This window comes from Hyla sarda, chromosome 3 (assembly GCF_029499605.1).
Source record: "Hyla sarda isolate aHylSar1 chromosome 3, aHylSar1.hap1, whole genome shotgun sequence".
In the NCBI taxonomy this organism is placed as follows: domain Eukaryota; kingdom Metazoa; phylum Chordata; class Amphibia; order Anura; family Hylidae; genus Hyla; species Hyla sarda.
In genome coordinates, this window is record NC_079191.1 from 247,193,009 (window position 1) to 247,215,612 (window position 22,604).

At 45.3% G+C, this 22,604-nt stretch overlaps 1 protein-coding gene across 1 annotated transcript in view; it reads right to left on the reverse strand.

The window, feature by feature from the left end:
- ROS1 (ROS proto-oncogene 1, receptor tyrosine kinase) overlaps positions 1 to 22,604 on the reverse strand; it is a 190,164-nt gene that overhangs the window by 99,549 nt on the left and 68,011 nt on the right. Inside the window, exons 25-29 of the mRNA XM_056563593.1 lie at positions 22,157 to 22,333; positions 21,086 to 21,303; positions 19,290 to 19,434; positions 2,000 to 2,232; positions 959 to 1,132 (exon numbers count right to left, since the gene is read on the reverse strand). Of these exons, the coding sequence (XP_056419568.1) occupies positions 959 to 1,132; positions 2,000 to 2,232; positions 19,290 to 19,434; positions 21,086 to 21,303; positions 22,157 to 22,333 (947 nt within the window). The remainder of the gene's footprint in view (positions 1 to 958; positions 1,133 to 1,999; positions 2,233 to 19,289; positions 19,435 to 21,085; positions 21,304 to 22,156; positions 22,334 to 22,604) is intronic.

Here is a 22,604-nt window from a genome sequence, read left to right on the forward strand (position 1 = left end):
ACCCCTTTTCTGGGCTGAACGTTATGTGCCAGCCCAGCAAGGATAGAGCAGCGCTAGTTAACTCCTTGGGAGTATACAGTATATACAACCATCTATAGATAGCTGCATATATTTTATACTGTGGCCAGATGATCACTAATCACCCTGGCTCCTGCTCCAGCCTGGTCCGGTGAAGCCCCATCTCTAGAGATGACATCATTAGAGGCGGAGCTACAGCCAGGAGCCAGAGTGGTAAGCATGGCTCTGTTCACATTGTACATTTTTAGTATGGCTTTTTGTTTTAAAAAGCATTCTGAAAATGTATAATGTGAAAGACCCTTTCTAGCAGTGTCTTCCCAAACAGGAAGCCTCCAGCTGTTTCTAAACTACAGCTCCCAAAGACTGTCTAAAACTGATTTGGTTTTAGTTTGGCAATACCTGGAGGCTTCCTGTTTGAAAATACACTACTTTATGGGTGCTCTACTCAGGGGAGTACTACTAACCCCTTTTTTTCGGGTTGTCTTTTCTTTTCATTTCAGATACATGTATGAGATAGACTATGTCGGATTCTGTGGACTATGTCGATCTGAAATACACGTATCGGAAATGAGAGAAACAGAAAAACACAAATAGTTCAGTACATTTAGGGCACTCTCTCCAGGGGAAAGCACCCAAAAATCTTTGTGTTCTCAAACAGGGAGCCTCCAGGTGTTGCTAAACTACAACATTCATCATTCCCAGGGTATTCCCATCATTTTCCAGGGGGAAAGATTCCAAATCTAAAAATGCAAAGTGGGTTTGGCATTTGGTATCTCCCCTTTGACTCCCTGCAAACATGTGGCTGCAGTGTTTTTCCCATGGAAAATTGCTAATATACAATTTGAGCATTTATTTGAGTGTTTTTGCCCCCCCCCCCCCCCCCCCCAAAAAAAAAAATATATATATAAGTGGAAACTTAGCCTTATATATAAATGTTTACCTCCTTTAGTTGAAACCAGAATTCTTGTATGGATACATCTGGAGCTCTCCATTCTAGTACTAAACTTACATTCCCCGCAACAATGTTGTATGGAGCAGTTGGAGCATTAAATGTTTTGTCATAAACAGCACTACTTTCCGAATACCAGTCCTCATCTGAATGAAATGAAAGGACCTATGAAGCAAGCATAGATGGCTGAGATATATTTGCATTAGATTAGATAGACATGTATGTATATATGTATATGTGGTAGCCCAGTATGGGATGGTGTTTCCCCGTACTTCTTCTGCCCTGTCAGGAAAAGTCTCTCCACGTCCCCAGGGCCCCCTTTATGTATTATCGCCTGTGATTATAAGTTGTTATATTGATAATGTACTGTTTCTTTAATAGTTATACCATGTGATTGTTACCCAGGAGGCACTAGTGACCAGGTGACCCCCCCCCCCCCCCCAAGTAACCTATGGGCTCCCCAGGGGAGGGTCTGCAATCTCTCTTTTTCCATGGTCTTAGTCCCGGAGGTCCAGTACAGTCAAGTCTGTGAGTCCAGAGCATTGGAGGCCTCAAGCCTAAAGTCTGCAGCCACCTGTCAATTGCTTGCAAGTAAGCCAAAGTCCTCTAAATGTCGGTCATCAAGTCAGTCAAGTCAAGTCTACTGTTTAGTCACCGTGGCCTGCACCAAAGTCTGCCTCACTACTGCAAGTCCCTGCAAGCCTGCAAGGTCCCCCTGTGTGACTGGTCACCTCCTTGGGATATTGGCTGTATCGCATAGACTGTGTCATCTGTCTACCCTCAGTAAAGCTACCATTTTTCCGTTACTTGGCATCAGTGTCTTCATTGTCCCCGTGCCTAGCCCAGGACCAGAGGTATTACCTTCGGGTGGTTAAAGCTAAACCATGCCCTGGCGTCACGACAAAAAGGGGTTAATAACATCTTCCCCTTGGGTTATAACATCTACCCTGCACCTCACACCCCGATGCCACATATATGTATATATAGATCATACATAGACAGGGAGAGGTAATTAAGGTGCATTTACTATACCTTAAACTCATATTCAGTTCCAGCTTGAAGACTATCTAAAGACCATGATAAGATATTGCTTGGAAATTCACTTTTTTTCAATGGAGAGGCAGGGATTGGCGGCAAATTGTTGGCTTTAATCTGATATCGAATTATATCGAGGGGACCATTTGGCTCATTTGGCTCTGTCCAACTGATATTGACTACAGAATCTGATATAATAGTCACATCCTTAATTTTCGCTGGTCCAGGCACTAAAAGAAAAAAATATTAATTAAAAATCAAAGAACCAGAGTGAATTGTTTAAGGGTAATTCTAATCCGAAAACATTGGACAGCTTCTGATCTTGCGACCTGCTTGTAAACTATCATTATCGGGAGACAGAGATGCTGCAAGTCTCATACAAGTCTATGGATCTTCTGGCAACTCTGTATGCATGCATGCATGCATTAGTGGCCCCCGATATATTTGGACATATCCTGCCACCAGAAAAAATTATCATTTTGTGATATTGCAAATAATATATGGAATGGTTTATTATTAAATAAGTAGGCTACTGTTAGGATATCTTTGGTTGAAGACCTGCCTAGTGTAAACATTTCAAACTGAACCCAAAGCTTGGATAAGTCGCCCAGTCAAATAGATTTAATTGGTCAAGCACTACTGCTCTATAATATTGACATATAGAGGGGTACCCTATTTCCCCATCTTGTAGTTTTTTTTTTATAAAGTGTCTGCTTTAAAGGGTACTCTGTCCCTAGACATCTTATCCCCTACCCAAAGGATAGGGGATAAGATGTCTGATCGTGGGGGTCCCGCCACTGGGTACCCCCGTGACCGCTCCTGCAGCACCCCCTTGTCATCTGCTGCAAAGAGCGAACTTCCCTCCATGCCTGTTGATGGGCGGTACAGGGGCCGGAGTATCATGACTTCACGGCCCCACCCCTCGTGACGTCACGGCCCACTCCCTCAATGCAAGTCTATGGGAGTGGGTGTGATGGCTGCCACGCCCCCTCCCATGGACTTGCATTGAAGGGATGGGCCATGACGCCACGAGGGGGGGGCGTGACGTCACGATCCTCCAGCCCCTGGATCGCCCATCATCAGGCACAGAGTGAAGTTTGCTCAGTACAGCAGATGACAGGGGGTGCTGCAGGAGAGATTGCCGGGTTTTCCAGCCACGGGACCCCCGCGATCAGACATCTTATATAGTACCATTATTTAATAGCTGATTGTCTCCTTAACCAAGAAATACCAGCAGAAGAAAGGTGAGAGATTGTTTGTTTAATGTCATTTATGAGTTCAACATAGTTGGTATCAAAGAGTTTGGTGGTAGAGTAAGAAAGGTTTATACCTAAGTATGAAATTGATGTACATGCCCAACTTAAGGGGAATCATGATTTAAGGTTATTGACCAGATTAATGGGTAAACCTAAGTGTAATATTAGTGATTTTTTTTTTTTACTAACTTTGTAATACAATGCAACCCTGATGCAGCTGGAAGAGAAATGAAAGGATTTTTACATATACTAGCATGGGCTGCAAAGAGACCTATATGATGGACTAGATTGCCAATGTTAAGACCAGATATAGAGGGGCCTTCTAATTTTTTCCACCAATGCTTCCTTAAGTAAAGCGAATATTAGGGGCTACAGAGGAAATTCCTGCCTTGTTCCATGTGTAATGCAAAAATTATTAGAAAGGAACCAGGATGAGTACACAATAGCTGCAGGATTAGAATATAGAGAACCGATAGCATTATCTATCCAGTCTACCAAATCAATTTGGGTAAAACAACCCAAATGCCTTCTCTGCCTCCAGAAATAACAACAGACTACACTGTACTCCGCTTTCTCTCCTACCCTCTTAAGGGTTTCAAAATTTTATATCACAAATTGGCGCAGGATAATTCATTTTCCAAAACGCATCCAATGCGTTATTGGAAGAGAGACTTCGACTGTTTTTCGGCTGCTAAATGGCGACATGTCTTTAAAAGCATACATGCAGCTTTCAATGTTCTTCCCATCTGGAACTGGCTTTCAAAACCGTTCTTAGGTGGTACTACACGCCTGATAAGCTGTCCCACATATATACGGACACTCCCAACATGTGCTGGCGTGGTTGTGGCACCCGTGGCACTTTGATGCATATCTTGTGGGATTGCTCTGTGATTGGCCCCTTCTGGACATCGTGCAAACAACTGCTAAATGATGTCATGGGTTTAGCTGTTCCCTCTACTCCTTAATTCATACTACTCTTTCTCGGCGTCCAGTGTATGCCCAAAAACCCCAGAGATCTCTACTGCATAGTTTGTATTCTTGCTAGTCATTGGAAAACCCCAGATATCCCATCCCAAGAGCTTCTGTTAAGCAAAATAAACACAACTTATACATTTGAATTAGCCTTGGGGTCAGGCAAATACGGATTTGTAAATCACTTCTATTAAAAAATCTTAATCCTTCTAGTACTTATTAGCTGCTGAATACTAAAGAGGAAGTTCTTATCTTTTTTGGAACACAGTGCTCTCTGCTGACATCATGACCACAGTGCTCTCTGCTGACATCTGTCCCTTTTAAGAACTGTCCAGAGTAGAAGAAAATCCCAATAACAAACATATGCTGCTCTGTACAGTTCCTAAAATGGACAGAGATGTCAGCAGGGAGCACTGTGGTCATGATGTCAGCAGAGAGCTCTGTGTTCCAAAAAGAAAATAATTTCCTCTGTAGTATTCAGCAGCTAATAAGTACTGGAAGGATCAACATTTTTTAATAGAAGTAATTTACAAATCTGTTTAACTTTCTGGCACCAATTGATTAAAAAAAAAAAAGTTTTCCACCAGAGTACCCCTTTAAAAAGATGAGAGAGGCCTGTAATTTTCATCATAGGTATACCTCAACTATGAGAGACATAATGAGAAAAAAAAAATCCGTAAAATCACATTGTCTGTTTTTTAAATAATGCATTTGCAAATTATGGTGGAAAATAAATATTTGGTCAATAATAAAAGTTCATCTCAATACTACTTTGTTATATACCCTATGTTGGCATTGACAGAGGTCAAACATTTTCTGTAAGTCTTCACAAGGTTTTCACACACTGTTGCTGGTATTTTGGCCCATTTCTCCATGCAGATCTCCTATGGAGCAGTGATGTTTTGTGGCTGTCTCTGGGCAACACAGACTTTCCACTCCCTCCAAAGGTTTTCTATGGGGTTGAGATCTGGACACTGGCTCGGCCACTCCAGGACCTTGAAACACTTCTTACAAAGCCACTCCTTCATTACCCGGGCGGTGTGTTTGGGATCATTGTCATGCTGAAAGACCCAGCCACATTTCATCTTCAATGCCCTTGCTGATGGAAGGAGGTTTTCACTCAAAATCTCACAATACATGGCCCGTTAATTCTTTCCTTTACACGGATTGGTAATCCTGGTCCCTTTGCAGAAAAACAGCCCCAAAGCATGATGTTTCCACCCCCATGCTTCACAGTAGGTATGGTGTTCTTTGGATGCAACTCAGCATTCTTTCTCCTCCAAAAAGTTCTACTTTGGTTTCATCTGACCATATGACATTCTCCCAATCCTCTTCTGGATCATCCAAATGCTCTCTAGCAAACTTGAGACAGACTCGGACATGTACTGGCTTAACCCCTTAAGGACCCAGCCCATTTTCATCTTAAAGTGGTACTCCGGTGGTCAACGTGTTTTTCAGTTTTTGACTCACCCTATTTGTTTTGTTTCATTTCTATTCTTGTTGTTTAGGCTACATTATTTCCGTTCTTTGTTGTCTTTTTATCCCCCACTTTGTTTGCCTATCTTTGCTTCTATTTCCTGTTTCTTGCTGTGCTGAAAACTACAAATCCCAGCATGCCACATGCCTTGCTGGTTTGGGGCGGCTGCTTTTTTCTTTTTTGTTTTTTCCGCCCTTTACCCACCCTACTATTTTCTTGGGTCGGCCCCCTTATACACAGCACACTAATATAATCAGCCCTGGTTGGGATACACTGGCATACACACACAAAAGGGACTACTCCCAACATGTGTCATTCAGGAGTCTTCAGTCTGTGGTATAACACCAGCATGCTGCCTCTGTAGTCTCCTGGGGGTTGTAGTTCCCCACACCTCTATATGGCATACACCAATGTTTTCCAACCAGGGTGCCTCCAGGTGTTGAAAAACTAATACTACTACTACTACAGCCAAAAGCTGTCCGAGCATGCTGGGAGTTGTAGTTTTGATACAGCTGAAGACACCCTGTTTGGGAAACAATGCACTTTGTTTGTAATATACTGAATTGGCTAGAACAGTTTTTCCCAACCAGTGTACCTCCAGCTGTTGCAAAACTACAACTCCCAGCATGCCCAAAGGCTGTCAGGGCATGCTGGGAGTTGTAGTTTTACACTTGCTAGAGGCACACTGGTTTGGAAACACTGGTGTAACATGATGTGTATGCTGAATAGGCTAGGACAGTGCTTCCCAACTAGTGTGCCTCACGCTGTTGCAAAACTACAACTCCCAGCATGCCCAAAGGCTGTCAGGGCATGCTGGGAGTTGTAGTTTTGAAACAGCTGGAGGCACACTGGTTTGTAAACAGTATCATACACACACATAACACAACTCCCGTAATGTGTCATTCAGGACTCCCCCCCCCCCCCTTCACACATAGAAGTCATCCCCAGTCCAAGATTTATTCCCCTGCAGTCTATACATCCCCAGCCCGTGCACATTGTTATCCTCCCCTTTAGATAACACTCTAATCTTCTCTGTCTTCTTTCAGTGCAGACCTGCATCCTCAGAAGACAGAGCAGAGGGAAGGGAGGGGTGATGAGGAGCTGTGTATGTCCTCTCTCTCCCCCTGCTCTAGCTTCTTTCTCTCGAGCAGACCTCCGTCCTCCGGGAGGGGGAGATTAGGGGGCGTGGCTTCTTTCTCTCATGCAGACCTGCGTCCTCCGGGCTCTGAAAAATAGCCCTGACGTGTTGTCCACAGCCTAATCCTAACATGGCCGACGCTGTGGACAACAGTAGAAGATCCAATACAATACTACAGAACTTCCTGGCCCACAAACAGGTAAGAAAAAAAAAACTCATGCTACACAAATATATAATACATGTCAATTGCAAAAAACATGAACATTAAAAGAAGATGCAATATAGCCAAAAATATTAACCACCGGAGTACCCCTTTAAGGACCTGGCCATTTTTTGCACATCTGACCACTGTAAGCATTAATAGCTCTGGGATGCTTTTACTTTTCATTCTGATTCTGAGAAAGTTTTTTCGTGACATATTTTACTTTATGTTAGTGGTAAAATTTCGTCGATACTTGCATCATTTCTTGGTGAAAAATTCAAAAATTTGATGAAAATTTTTTGAATTGTGCAATTTTTTTTAAATGTAAAGCTCTCTGCTTATAAGGAAAATGGATATTCCAAATAAATTATATATTGATTCACATATACAATATGTCTACTTTATGTTTCCATCATAAAGTTAACATGTTTTAACTTTTGGAAGACATCAGAGGGCTTCAAAGTTCAGCAGCAATTTTTCAATTTTTCACAAAATTGAAGGGCCTTCTTATTAGAAATACCCCATAAATGACCCGATTATTTAAAAAAAACTGCACCCCTCAAAGTATTCAAAATGACATTAAAAAAGTTTGTTAATCCTTTAACCTCCTGAGCGGTATTCCCGAGCGTGACTCGGGGTTAATTTTCCCTGCTAGGATCGGTAACCCCGAGTCACGCTCGGGGTAGAATTGCAGAGTTCCCGGCCGGGCTGTATGATATATCGCAAAAGCAATGCGATATAGCGATGTGGCCCCCCAGGGAAAACATGCGATTATCTGCTCTGGTCGGCTCCCGTTGCGGGGGCCGGCCAGAGCAGGTAAATAAAAATACTAAAAGTCAGTGTTTCCCTACCAGGGGGCCTCCAGCTGTTGCAAAACTACAACTCTCAGCATGCCCGAACAGCCAAAGGCTGTCCGGGCATGCTGGGAGTAGTAGTTTCACAACAGCTGGAGGCCCCCTGGTAGAAAAACACTGAGCTAAGTGTAAAAGGAAAAAGTAGTAAAATAAAAAAACCTTTTGCTCACCTAGTCCCGGTCCCTGCAGATGCCGTTCCCCTCCGTGCGGTCCGGGGTGTCCTCTCTTCACTATTCATCTTCTAGGACCTTTCACTTTTCAGCCAATCACAGGCCACAGTGGTGTAAAGCCTGTGATTGGCTGAAGGGGAAAGGACTTGTTCTGCAGGAAATACACTAGGTTTGAAATCTGCCTGGCAAACCTGCTGCAGGACAAGACAAGGTGACAAAGGGGGGGGATGTGACAAAGGGGGGGGGGATGTGACAAGGGGGGGAATGTGTTGGGGGGGGGGGGAATGTGACAGGGGGGGAATGTGACAAGGGGGGGAATGTGACAAGGGGGGGAATGTGTCAGGGGGGGGGAATGTGACAGGGGGGGAATGTGACAAGGGGGGGAATGTGACAGGGGGGGGAATGTGACAAGGGGGGGAATGTGACAGGGGGAAGAATGTGACAAGGAGGGGGGAGAATGTGACAAGGAGGGGGGAGAATGTGACAAGGAGGGGGGAGAATGTGACAAGGAGGGGGGAGAATGTGACAAGGAGGGGGGAGAATGTGACGGGGGGTGTGACAAGGGAGAGGGGGAATGTGACAGGGGAGATGTGAAATTCAGTTAAAAAAATTGTACCGCTTTTGGTACAAATTTCCAGACAGAATCATACTGCCAGGGAGGTTAAGTGTTTCACAGGAATAGCAGCAAATTGAAGGAGAAAATTCGAAATCTTCATTTATTACACTGGCATGTTCTTGTAGACCCAGTATTTGAATTGTTACAAGGGGTAAAAGGAGAGAAATCTTCCTATTATGTGTAACCCAATTTCTCTCGAGTAAGGAAATACCTCATATGTGTATGTCAAGTGCTCTGTGGGTGCACTAGAGGGCTCAGAAGGGAAGGAGCGACAATGGGATTTTGGAGAGTGAGTTTTTCTGAAATGGTTTTTGGGGGGCATGTCACATTAAAAAAGCACCTATGGTGCCAGAACAGCAAAAACTCCCCCACATAGCATACTATTTTGGAAACTACACCCCTCAAGGAACGTAACAAGGGATACAGTGAGCCTTAACACCCCACAGGTGTTTGAAGACTTTTCGTTAAAGTTGGATGTGTAAATTATTTATAAAATTTTTTCACTAAAATGCTAGTTTTCCCCCAAATTTTTTTACTTTTACAAGTGGTAATAGGAGAAAATGCCCCCAAAATTTGTAACCTCATCTCTTCTGAGTATGGAAATATCCCATGTGTGGACATCAAGTGCTCTGCGGGCACACTACAATGCTCAGAAGAGAAGGAGTCACATTTGGCTTTTGGAAAGCAAATTTAGCTGAAATGGTTTTGGGGGGGCATGTCTCATTTAGGAAGCCCCTATGGTGCCAGGACAGCAAAAAAATAAAAAAAATAAAAAACACATGGCATACTATTTTAGAAACTACACCCCTCAAGGAATGTAACAAGGAGTAAAGTGTGCCTTAAAAGGTGTTTGACACATTTCCGCTAAAGTTGGACGTGAAAATAAAAAGAAAAACATTTTTTTCACTAAAATGCTGGTGTTACCCCCAAATTTTTCATTTTCACAAGGGGTAATAGGAGAGTATGGAAATACCCCATATGTGGATGTAAAGTGCTCTGAGGGTGAACTACAATGCTCAGAAGAGAAGGAGCTCCATTGAACTTTTGGAGTGAGAATTTGATTGGAATAGAAGTCAGGGGCCATGTGTGATTACAAAGCCCCCCTTGGTGCCAGAACAGTGAACCCCCCCACATGTGACCCCACTTTGGAAACTACACCCCTCATAGAATTTAATAAGGGGTGCATTGAGCATTTACATCCCACTGGCTGTTACGCCGAGCGCTCCGGGTCCCCGCTCCTCCCCGGAGCGCTCGCTACACTCTCCTCACTGCAGCGCTCCGGTCAGATCCACTGACCCGGGGCGCTGCGATACCGCCTCCAGCCGGGATGCGATTCGCGATGCGGGTAGCGCCCGCTCGCGATGTGCACCCCGGCTCCCGTACCTGACTCGCTCTCCGTCAGTCCTGTCCCGGCGCGCGCGGCCCCGCTCCCTAGGGCGCGCGCGCGCCGGGTCTTTGCGATTTAAAGGGCCACTGCGCCGCTGATTGGCGCAGTGGTTCCAATTAGTGTTATCACCTGTGCACTTCCCTATATCACCTCACTTCCCCTGCACTTCCTTGCCGGATCTTGTTGCCATTGTGCCAGTGAAAGCGTTCCCTTGTGTGTTCCTAGCCTGTGTTCCAGACCTCCTGCCGTTGCCCCTGACTACGATCCTTGCTGCCTGCCCCGACCTTCTGCTACGTCCGACCTTGCTTCTGTCTACTCCCTTGTACCGCGCCTATCTTCAGCAGCCAGAGAGGTTGAGCCGTTGCTAGTGGATACGACCTGGTCACTACCGCCGCAGCAAGACCATCCCGCTTTGCGGCGGGCTCTGGTGAAAACCAGTAGTGACTTAGAACCGATCCACTAGCACGGTCCACGCCAATCCCTCTCTGGCACAGAGGATCCACTACCTGCCAGCCGGCATCGTGACAGTAGATCCGGCCATGGATCCCGCTGAAGTTCCTCTGCCAGTTGTCGCTGACCTCACCACGGTGGTCGCCCAGCTCCTGCACCTCCTCCGCAGCGAGTGGCCGCTTCTGGTCTACGACTATCCTTGCCGGATAAATTTGATGGGGACTCTAAGTTTTGCCGTGGCTTTCTTTCCCAATGTTCCCTGCACCTGGAGATGATGTCGGACCAGTTTCCCACTGAAAGGTCTAAGGTGGCTTTCGTAGTCAGCCTTCTGTCTGGAAAAGCCCTGTCTTGGGCCACACCGCTCTGGGACCGCAATGACCCCGTCACTGCCTCTGTACACTCCTTCTTCTCGGAAATTCGAAGTGTCTTTGAGGAACCTGCCCGAGCCTCTTCTGCTGAGACTGCCCTGTTGAACCTGGTCCAGGGTAATTCTTCCGTTGGCGAGTATGCCGTACAATTCCGTACTCTTGCTTCAGAATTATCCTGGAATAATGAGGCCCTCTGCGCGACCTTTAAAAAAGGCCTATCCAGCAACATTAAAGATGTTCTGGCCGCACGAGAAATCCCTGCTAATCTACATGAACTCATTCACCTAGCCACTCGCATTGACATGCGTTTTTCCGAAAGGCGTCAGGAGCTCCGCCAGGATATGGACTCTGTTCGCACGAGGCGTTTCTTCTCCCCGGCTCCTCTCTCCTCTGGTCCCCTGCAATCTGTTCCTGTGCCTCCCGCCGTGGAGGCTATGCAGGTCGACCGGTCTCGCCTGACACCTCAAGAGAGGACACGACGCCGCATGGAGAATCTCTGCCTGTACTGTGCTAGTACCGAACACTTCCTGAAGGATTGTCCTATCCGTCCTCCCCGCCTGGAAAGACGTACGCTGACTCCGCACAAAGGTGAGACAGTCCTTGATGTCTACTCTGCTTCTCCACGTCTTACTGTGCCTGTGCGGATGTCTGCCTCTGCCTTCTCCTTCTCTGCTGTGGCCTTCTTGGACTCCGGATCTGCAGGAAATTTTATTTTGGCCTCTCTCGTCAACAGGTTCAACATCCCGGTGACCAGTCTCGCCAGACCCCTCTACATCAATTGTGTAAACAATGAAAGATTGGACTGTACCATACGTTTCCGCACAGAGCCCCTTCTAATGCGCATCGGACCTCATCACGAGAGGATTGAACTTTTGGTCCTCCCCAATTGCACTTCTGAAATTCTCCTTGGACTTCCCTGGCTTCAACTTCATTCCCCAACCCTGGATTGGTCCACTGGGGAGATCAAGAGTTGGGGGCCCTCTTGTTCCAAGGACTGCCTAAAACCGGTTCCCAGTGACCCTTGCCGTGATTCTGTGGTTCCTTCTGTAACCGGTCTCCCTAAGGCCTATATGGACTTTGCGGATGTTTTTTGCAAAAAACAAGCTGAGACTCTACCTCCTCACAGGCCTTATGATTGTCCTATCGACCTCCTCCCGGGCACTACTCCACCCCGGGGCAGAATTTATCCTCTGTCCGCCCCAGAGACTCTTGCCATGTCTGAATACGTCCAGGAAAATTTAAAAAAGGGCTTTATCCGTAAATCCTCCTCTCCTGCCGGAGCCGGATTTTTCTTTGTGTCCAAAAAAGATGGCTCTCTACGCCCTTGCATTGATTACCGCGGTCTTAATAAAATCACGGTTAAGAACCGCTACCCCCTACCCCTCATCTCTGAACTCTTTGATCGCCTCCAAGGTGCCCACATTTTTACCAAACTGGACTTAAGAGGTGCTTATAATCTCATCCGCATCAGAGAGGGGGATGAATGGAAAACGGCATTTAACACCAGAGATGGACACTTTGAGTATCTGGTCATGCCCTTTGGCCTGTGCAACGCCCCTGCCGTCTTCCAAGACTTTGTTAATGAAATTTTTCGTGATCTCTTATACTCCTGTGTTGTTGTATATCTGGACGATATCCTGATTTTTTCTGCCAATCTAGAAGAACACCGCCAGCATGTCCGTATGGTTCTTCAGAGACTTCGTGACAATCAACTCTATGCCAAAATAGAGAAATGTCTGTTTGAATGCCAATCTCTTCCTTTCCTAGGATACTTGGTCTCTGGCCAGGGACTACAAATGGATCCAGACAAACTCTCTGCCGTCTTAGATTGGCCACGCCCCTCCGGACTCCGTGCTATCCAACGTTTTTTGGGGTTCGCCAATTATTACAGACAATTTATTCCACATTTTTCTACCGTTGTGGCTCCTATCGTGGCTTTAACCAAAAAAAATGCCGATCCCAAGTCTTGGCCTCCTCAAGCGGAAGACGCCTTTAAACGGCTCAAGTCTGCCTTTTCCTCGGCTCCCGTGCTCTCCAGACCTGACCCATCTAAACCCTTCCTATTGGAGGTTGATGCCTCCTCTGTGGGAGCTGGAGCTGTCCTTCTACAAAAAAATTCTTCCGGGCATGCTGTTACTTGTGGTTTTTTTTCTAGGACCTTCTCTCCGGCGGAGAGGAACTACTCCATCGGGGATCGAGAGCTTCTAGCCATTAAATTAGCACTTGAGGAATGGAGGCATCTGCTGGAGGGATCAAGATTTCCAGTTATTATTTACACCGATCACAAGAACCTCTCCTACCTCCAGTCTGCCCAACGGCTGAATCCTCGCCAGGCCAGGTGGTCTCTGTTCTTTGCCCGATTTAATTTTGAAATTCACTTTCGGCCTGCCGATAAGAACATTAGGGCCGATGCTCTCTCTCGTTCCTCGGATGCTTCTGAAGTTGAACTCTCTCCGCAACACATCATTCCTCCTGACTGCCTGATTTCCACTTCTCCAGCCTCCATCAGGCAAACTCCTCCAGGAAAGACCTTTGTTTCTCCACGCCAACGCCTCGGAATCCTCAAATGGGGTCACTCTTCCCATCTCGCAGGTCATGCGGGCATCAAAAAATCTGTGCAACTCATCTCTCGCTTCTATTGGTGGCCGACTCTGGAGACGGATGTTGTGGACTTTGTGCGAGCCTGCACTATCTGTGCCCGGGATAAGACTCCTCGCCAGAAGCCCGCTGGTTTTCTTCATCCTCATCCCATGGCAACACTGTTATTTGGGTGGTCGTTGATCGATTCTCCAAAATGGCACATTTCATCCCTCTTCCTGGTCTTCCTTCAGCGCCTCAGTTGGCTAAACAATTTTTTGTACACATTTTTCGTCTTCACGGGTTGCCCACGCAGATCGTCTCGGATAGAGGCGTCCAATTCGTGTCTAAATTCTGGAGGGCTCTCTGTAAACAACTCAAGATTAAATTAAATTTTTCTTCTGCATATCATCCTCAATCCAATGGACAAGTAGAAAGAATTAACCAGGTCTTGGGTGATTATTTACGACATTTTGTTTCCTCCCGCCAGGATGACTGGGCAGATCTTCTACCATGGGCCGAATTCTCATATAACTTCAGAGTCTCTGAATCTTCCTCCAAATCCCCATTTTTCGTGGTGTACGGCCGTCACCCTCTTCCCCCCCTCCCTACCCCCTTGCCCTCTGGTCTGCCCGCTGTGGATGAAATTTCTCGTGATCTTTCCATCATATGGAGAGAGACCCAAAATTCTCTCCTACAGGCTTCATCACGCATGAAGAAGTTCGCGGATAAGAAAAGAAGAGCTCCTCCCATTTTTTCCCCTGGAGACAAGGTATGGCTCTCCGCTAAATATGTCCGCTTCCGTGTCCCTAGCTATAAGTTGGGACCACGCTATCTTGGTCCTTTCAAAATTTTGTGCCAGATTAATCCTGTCTCTTACAAACTTCTTCTTCCTCCTTCTCTTCGTATTCCTAATGCCTTTCACGTTTCTCTTCTTAAACCACTTATCATTAACCGTTTCTCTCCCAAATCTGTTCCTCCCACTCCTGTTTCCGGCTCCTCGGACATCTTCTCCGTCAAAGAGATTCTGGCATCTAAAAAGGTCAGAGGGAAAACCTTTTTTTTAGTGGATTGGGAGGGTTGTGGTCCAGAAGAGAGATCCTGGGAACCTGAGGACAATATCCTAGACAAAAGTCTGCTCCTCAGGTTCTCAGGCTCTAAGAAGAGGGGGAGACCCAAGGGGGGGGGTACTGTTACGCCGAGCGCTCCGGGTCCCCGCTCCTCCCCGGAGCGCTCGCTACACTCTCCTCACTGCAGCGCTCCGGTCAGATCCACTGACCCGGGGCGCTGCGATACCGCCTCCAGCCGGGATGCGATTCGCGATGCGGGTAGCGCCCGCTCGCGATGCGCACCCCGGCTCCCGTACCTGACTCGCTCTCCGTCAGTCCTGTCCCGGCGCGCGCGGCCCCGCTCCCTAGGGCGCGCGCGCGCCGGGTCTTTGTGATTTAAAGGGCCACTGCGCCGCTGATTGGCGCAGTGGTTCCAATTAGTGTTATCACCTGTGCACTTCCCTATATCACCTCACTTCCCCTGCACTTCCTTGCCGGATCTTGTTGCCATTGTGCCAGTGAAAGCGTTCCCTTGTGTGTTCCTAGCCTGTGTTCCAGACCTCCTGCCGTTGCCCCTGACTACGATCCTTGCTGCCTGCCCCGACCTTCTGCTACGTCCGACCTTGCTTCTGTCTACTCCCTTGTACCGCGCCTATCTTCAGCAGCCAGAGAGGTTGAGCCGTTGCTAGTGGATACGACCTGGTCACTACCGCCGCAGCAAGACCATCCCGCTTTGCGGCGGGCTCTGGTGAAAACCAGTAGTGACTTAGAACCGATCCACTAGCACGGTCCACGCCAATCCCTCTCTGGCACAGAGGATCCACTACCTGCCAGCCGGCATCGTGACACTGGCATTTGACAGATCTTTGGAACAGTGGGCTGTGCAAATGAAAAAAATAATTAAATTAATTAAATACTTAGAAGAAATGGGGTTACAAAATTTGAGGGGCTTTTTCCCTATTCTCCCTTGTGAAAATGAAATATTTAGGGTAACACCAGCATTTTAGTGAAACATTTTTTTTTTCATTTTAACATCCAACTTTAACGAAAATTCGTCAAACACCTGTGGGGTGTTAAGGCTCACTATACCCCTTGTTATATTCCGTTAGGGGTGTAGTTTCCAAAATGGGGTCACATGTGGGTATTAATTGTTTTGCGTTTATGTCAGAACCGCTGTATAATCAGCCACCCCTGTGCAAATCCCCAATTTAGACCTCAAATGTACATAGTGCGCTCTCACTCCTGAGCCTTGTTGTGCGTCCGCAGAACATTTTACGCCCACATATGGGGTATTTTCGTACTCAGGAGAAATTGCGTTAAAAAGTCTTTTTTTCCTTTCACCGCTTGTGAAAATTAAATGTATGGGGCAACACCAGCATGTTAGTGTAAAAAATGTAATTTTTTTTTACACTAACATGCTGGTGTAAACCCCAACTTTACCTTTTCATAAGGGGTAAAAGGAGAAATAGCCCCCCCCCCCCCCCCCCCAAATTTGTAATGCAATTTCTCCTGAGTACAGAAATATCCCATATGTGGCCCTAAACTATTTCCTTGAAATGCGACAGGGCTCCAAAGCGAGAGAGTACCATTCGCATTTGAGGCCTATTTTGGGGATTTGCATCCTCCACCAAAATACCCTACGGCAGTGTTTCCCAAACAGGGTGTCTCCAGCTGTTGCAAAACTCCCAGCATGCCTTGACAGTTAGTGGCTGTCGGGCAATACTCGGAGTTGTTGTTTTTTAACAGCTGGAGGCTTAATTTTGGAAACAGTGCCGTACAAGATTTTTTTTTTTTTTTATTATTGGGGGGGGGGGGGGGGGCTGTGTAGGGGTATATGTAGAGTTTTGCTTTTTATTTAGTGTAGTGTTTTACGGGTACATTCACACAGGGTTTACAGTGAGTTTGAGCTGGGAGTTTGAGCTGTGGCAGAAAATTTTCCACATCTCAAACTTGCAGCAGAAAAGTCGCTGTAAACCCTCCCGTGTGAATTCACCCTGTACATTCACATGGGGGGGGGAACCTCCAGCTTTTGCAAAACTACAACTCCCGGCATGCACTGACAGACCATACATGCTGGGAGTTGTAGTTATGCAATAGCTGGAGGCATATTGGTTGCGCAACACTGAAAGTTTGTTACTTAACTCATTGTTTTGCAGCCAGTGTGCATCCAGCTGTTGCAAAACTAGTACTCCCAGCATGTACAGTCTCTCAGTGCATGCTGGGAGTTGTATTTTTGACAGAGCTGGAGGCAAACTGGTTGCGAAACACTGAGTTAGGACACAAAATCTGTTTCACAACCAATGTGTCTCCAGCTGTTGCAAAACTGCAACACTCAGCATGCATTGACAGTTGAAGGGCATGCTGAGAGTTGTAGTTTTGCAACAGATGGAGACTCACTGCTACAACTCCCAGCATGCCCTTTGGTAGTCTGTGCATGCTGGGAGTTGTAGTTATGCAACAGCTGGATGCACACTTTTTCCATAGAAAAAATGTGCCTCCAGCTGTTGCATAACTACAACCCCCAACATGCACAGACTACCAAAGGGCATGCTGGGAGTAGTAGTTGGAACTCCAGCTGTTGCAAAACTACAACTCCCAGCATGCCCTTTGGCTGTGCATGCTGAGAGTTGTTACAAAGAAACAGCAGGAGGTGAACAGGCCTCACCTCCTGCTATATCCTGCAGCCTGTACCGCCAGGGACCATAGCCGCTGCTGCCACCACTCCTGCCACTGGGACCGCCACCGCTGCTCCTGAGGGGACCCTACGCCGGACCCTCCGCCGGACCCAATCGCTGCCCAGCAGGACAGTGCTTGATCGGTCGTTCCGACCAGTCAATCATGTGATCGTGAAGTGGCACCCATGCCACCTCACTCCTGCTGGGTAAGGGTGAATGGGGCTGTCTCGGACAGCCCCATTCACCCTTTTTTCCGGATCACCAAAGATCAGATCGACCCCGATTCGCCACAAATCGCCAGTCTAAATTGACCGGCGATTTGCGGTGATCGTCGGCATGGGGGGTCTCAGGACCCTCCTGGGCATTTGCACGGGATGCTTGCTGAATGATTTCAGCAGGCATCCCGGTCCGATCCCTGCCCGGCACGTTGCGGGCACCTGAATTCCCACGGGCGTACAGGTACGCCCTGGGTCCTTAACTACCAGGAAGCCAGGGTGTACCCATACGCCCTGGGTCCTTAAGGGGTTAAGCAGGCGGACACGTCTGGCACTGCATGATTTGAGTCCCTGGCGCCGTAGTGTGTTACTGATGGTAGCCTTTGTTATTTTGGTTCCAGCTCTCTGCAGGTCATTCAATAGGTCCCTCCGTGTGGTTCTGTGATTTTTTTCTCTCCGTTCTTGTGATAATTTTGACACCACGGGGTGAGATCTTGCGTGGAGCCCTGGTGCAGGTCTGCAATTTTGTTTCTGGTGTCCTTCGACAGCTCTTTGGTCTTGGCCATTGTGGAGTTTGGAGTGTGACTGTTTGCCCCCCCCCCCCCCCCCCTTTAGCGCCCATTCACCTTTAGCTGCACCTCTTTAACACACTTAGTAGTTTCTAACTCTTTGTCTGTAGACTTAGCACCATAACCTGATTATATTATTTGAGCTGGCATTTTATTACAGAAACTGGACTTCTACTAAAGTATGGCTCACATATGTGCCTAATGGCTCACCACCTGTTTGTTTGTTTGTTTGTTTGTTTGATTGTCTGTTCTTGTGTTTATAAGGGCGTGCATGTCATGTCACATTGCCACACCGCCCTCTGGGCTCTTATTCATGCATTTATGTACCTTGTTTATATTTAGAAAACATTTTAAAAACGATAAAAAAATAAATAAAAAGAAATAACAACAGAGAAGGCGCTCTATTTTAATTGAGAGTTTTTGATAGAGAAGGTTATGGTTAAAGAACATTAATGAGTATAAGTGAAGTTAGAGACAGAGCAGAGTCTAGAGAAGACCAGGTCCAGTGCATCCCCATCCTTGTGAGTAGGACAGACAGGAAGCTGCGAGAGGCCAAAGAAGTAAAGATAGAGGCAGATGGGGAATCTGAGGTGTCATTGGATATATTTTAAAATCATGCATTATGATTTATGAGTGTAGATATTTTGGTGCATAGTGAATGCAAATGTCAGGAAGCAAAATTATCAAGAAACTTTTGAGGTGAGCCATGGGGGCAATAGATATCTGCTGCTTTGAGTAAAAATAGGGATAAGAGACCGTGGGCTTTAAAAGAGGAACATGCAAGTGAAGGTATAAGAGAAACGGCCTGGAGGGTGCACTGTGGAGAGAGAAGCACACCAACTACTCTACCATGCCAGCTGACCACCATAAGGTTGAGCAGCAAGCAAAGCAGTGTCAGATGGTTGCAGCTATGTTTCTGTGAAAGCCAGCAGGTTGAGGTTGAGAATGCCATGAATATTGATCATAAGTCTTTGGTATGAGTATCTGAGTACCGGGCGCCATTGTTAGCACCCATGAAATGTAAATGCTCTATATGAAGCTAGCACAGTTACTAAATGCATAGTCTACAGAAAATAATAATATACTCCTTGAATTTAAACAAAAAGTTTAAACTTCAGTCACATTTTGATGGCAATGTTTAATATTAATAATGGTGGTGTAAAAAGCTAAATTATGGAAATTGTGTCGCTGTTCAAATCTTCTGGACATAAGTGTATAGGTCATCAGTAGATGCTTTATATTGTCAATTGCAATTAAAAGTCTACATCATTGTAAGAAACTTGGGGCAAAATGCTCAATTTACATGTCTTACCTCCATAAGATGTCTTCCCAGTGATTGTGGCTTCTAATGGTTGTTGATTAAGCAGAAATAAATAATAGTTTCTTACACTGACTTCAAATTCATAGACCGAAAAGGGCTGCAACTCAGGGATGGTTGCTAACTGCTCCTGAAATTCCTAGGGGTACAATAACATACATAATAAATAAATTTTAATACCAACCATGTCTAAGTTAATTCTCAGAATAATTTCCTAGCTGGTGAGGAACAATGGGGGAAAAACTATTAAAAACACAAAGGATCACCATAATAAAAATGTATTAGCAATATATATATATATATATATATATATATATATATATAGAAGTATTTATTTATGACTTCAATTTAGTTTTTTCCTTTTGCATGATTTAACAGAGAAATGCAATTTTTAGCTAAGGGACAATGGAGGAGATTTATCAAAAACTGTGTAGTGGAAGATTGGTGTAGGTGACCATACCAAGGCCTTTGAAAAATTAAAGAAGCACTTTTCCTTTACACAGGTTTTGATAAATCTCCCCGATATCATCAAATATATTAAGTCTATTTATTATCTTATTCAGTGTCAACTGGGCCTTAATTAGATAATAATTAAAGTTGTGTGGCAATGATGGATGATGGGTGTTGCAGTTTAGCAATACCTGGAGACTCCCTGTGTTGGGAACACTGCTTTTTTTGGGCACTCTCCCCAGGGGAGAGCACCCAAAAATGTTTTTACCCATTTTTTGTGTTTTTCTTTTCGTTTCAGATGTGTGCATGTTGGGGACTACTGCAGATTTGGTGGACTACATCAAAATGATGGTTAATGAGTGCTTGTGGGGGAGGGGGGTTATAATAGTGTAGTGGAAACTGTCTTATAGAGGGAGTCCATGACTAAGCCAGGCTTCAAAAACAGCTAGCGCTAACCCTCAGTATTCCCCAGTCCTCGTCCACCCTGGTAATGGAAGGCTATTGCTGCTTGGTTGGTATCTGGCTGAGAATGAAAATGGAAGAATCCCACACATTTCATAAGTGTAGGATTAACATAGTCCACCAAATCTGCAGTAGTCCTTAGCATACACATGTCTAAAAAGAGAAGGAAAAAAAAACACAAAAAAATGGGACAGTACATTTTGGGTGCTCTCCTTTGGGGAGAGCACCCATAATGCAGTGTGTTTCCAAACAAGGAGCCCCTATATGTTGCGAAACTATATATTTAATCATTTCCAGACAGCCTTTAGGTGTCTAGGAATGATGAGAGCTGTAGTTTAGCAGCAACAGGAAGTTCTCTGTTTGGGAACACAAACCTAGCCTGTTCACAATATACATTTAAAAAATGCATGCTAAAAATACAGACCCATACTTACGACTCTCATTCTAGGCTGTGATCCTTGGTGTAGCTTCACCTCTAGTGACAACATCATTAGAGACGGACTACACTGGAGCAGAAATGGGCAAGTGAATCTACCTTTGAATACAGTATACAGCCAAGATAACAACCCCCCCCCCCCCCCCCCACCCCCCCAAGGAATTAACTATCGCTGCCCAGCTCTCGTTAATTCTTCCTTGCTGAGCCTGCGCATAGCACTCATCCCAGGAAGGGTTTTCAGTAAAGCAGCAATCTATAGAGATTGCTGATTTCCTCTAACACAAGAGTAAAATTGCGCTTCACAGCAGCACAATTTTATTCTTTCATTGCCGGTTTGCAGCGAACCAAACGCTTTCCGAAAGTTTGGAGAGCCAAGCTTTAAAAAAAAGTTTGCCAATCTCTAATGATAATCATTGTATATTTTACGAAACATTTATCTTACTAATGTTGTGTCATTGATGTCTGTAAAATAAGTCCGAACCATGTGGTCGCCATTCAGGAGTTTTCTATATATAACTGTGTATGTTGGTGTACAGCTCATTATAAGGGGACAGATTACTTCCGTCATAACTGAAGGTAAATGCAATGTTATGCTTGTATTTGTAGTTCTCAATATGGTGGGTTTATCAATAGGTAAAGCCAATATCAGACATTCTTTGTCTATTGAGAAAAAAAAACAAATGTTATTAACCAGAACACTTGCTACAAAGGTATTTTTAAAGGGAAATTCTGGTAGAAAATGTTAATCGCTGGCCAAAAGTAACATAATACTTGTAAAGAGTCTACAGCTCCTTTTCTTACCAGGCTGATTAATTTACTTGGAAACATGATACTTCAGTCAAGCACTGCAAGGACATGTTCACACGGGCAAACGATGTGCTGTTTTTTCACATAGAAAACATGCAGTGTCAAAAACAGTACAGTTTCACTGTCCCAAACCCTTCTTCATTGACTTCAATGGGAGCCAGGAAGCATGTCAAAAAGAAAAAAAAGATATCACTACTTTTGCACATATGTCTCCACTGAGGGGTCTATGGCTCAGAGAGAGCTCTGGCGCAGGGCTTCACACTGGTGCTTCTTTTGCCTATGTGAACATACCCTAACTTTCACGATTGCTTTTATTCTCTGCTGCTGAGTGTCAAAAAGGTGTTCCCAAGCCCTTAAAGTGCTGGGGGCTGCAAAGCCTCCTCACTTTCCCACCCATCCTTGTCCCAGCTTGATTGACAGTGAGCTAGAAGCCAAGCCCTGTTTCAAATCCATACCTGCACACAATTTGTATGCACAGCCCAGGAACAGGATTTAGAAACAGGGCCCAGTGCTGGAAGTTGTATGATAGAAAGAGGGGTCTGTGTTTTGCATTTCTTAATCTGAATACATTTTAATATGATTACAAATTGCATGGTTACTATTATATAACAATACCACCAATTATCTAAAGAGAACGAATGATGATATTGATCGTGACAGTGATTCTTAGCATTATTATATGTGGCACAAAAAAGGACCTCCTTACTTGGGAAGGGTTGCAGAGAGGTGCTGTATGCTGTAACCTGTACAACATCATGTATTGTTTGTAACAAAATTGGAACCTTATCACTTTTACTTGCATAATAAATATTTGTATTTCCATTTTCTTGAGTACTCCAGTAAATAAAATAGTCATCCAATGAAAGACTGGTTATTGATGTACCTTGTGCGGAGACACAAAACGCAGCAGTTTTAATAAAAATAAAAATTAACCTTACCATAGAAGCAATTGATATGCAGGCCAAGTACTTAAAGTGCAACTGTAACCAAGAAAATGCTTGTGAAGCTGCACACACATGGGGGAGATTTTTCAAAACCTATGCAGAATAAAAGTTGCCCAGTTGCCTATAGCAACCAATCAAATTGCTTCTTTCATTTTGCAGAGGCCTTTTTAAAATTTAAAATCTGATTGGTTGCTATGGGCAACTAGTCAT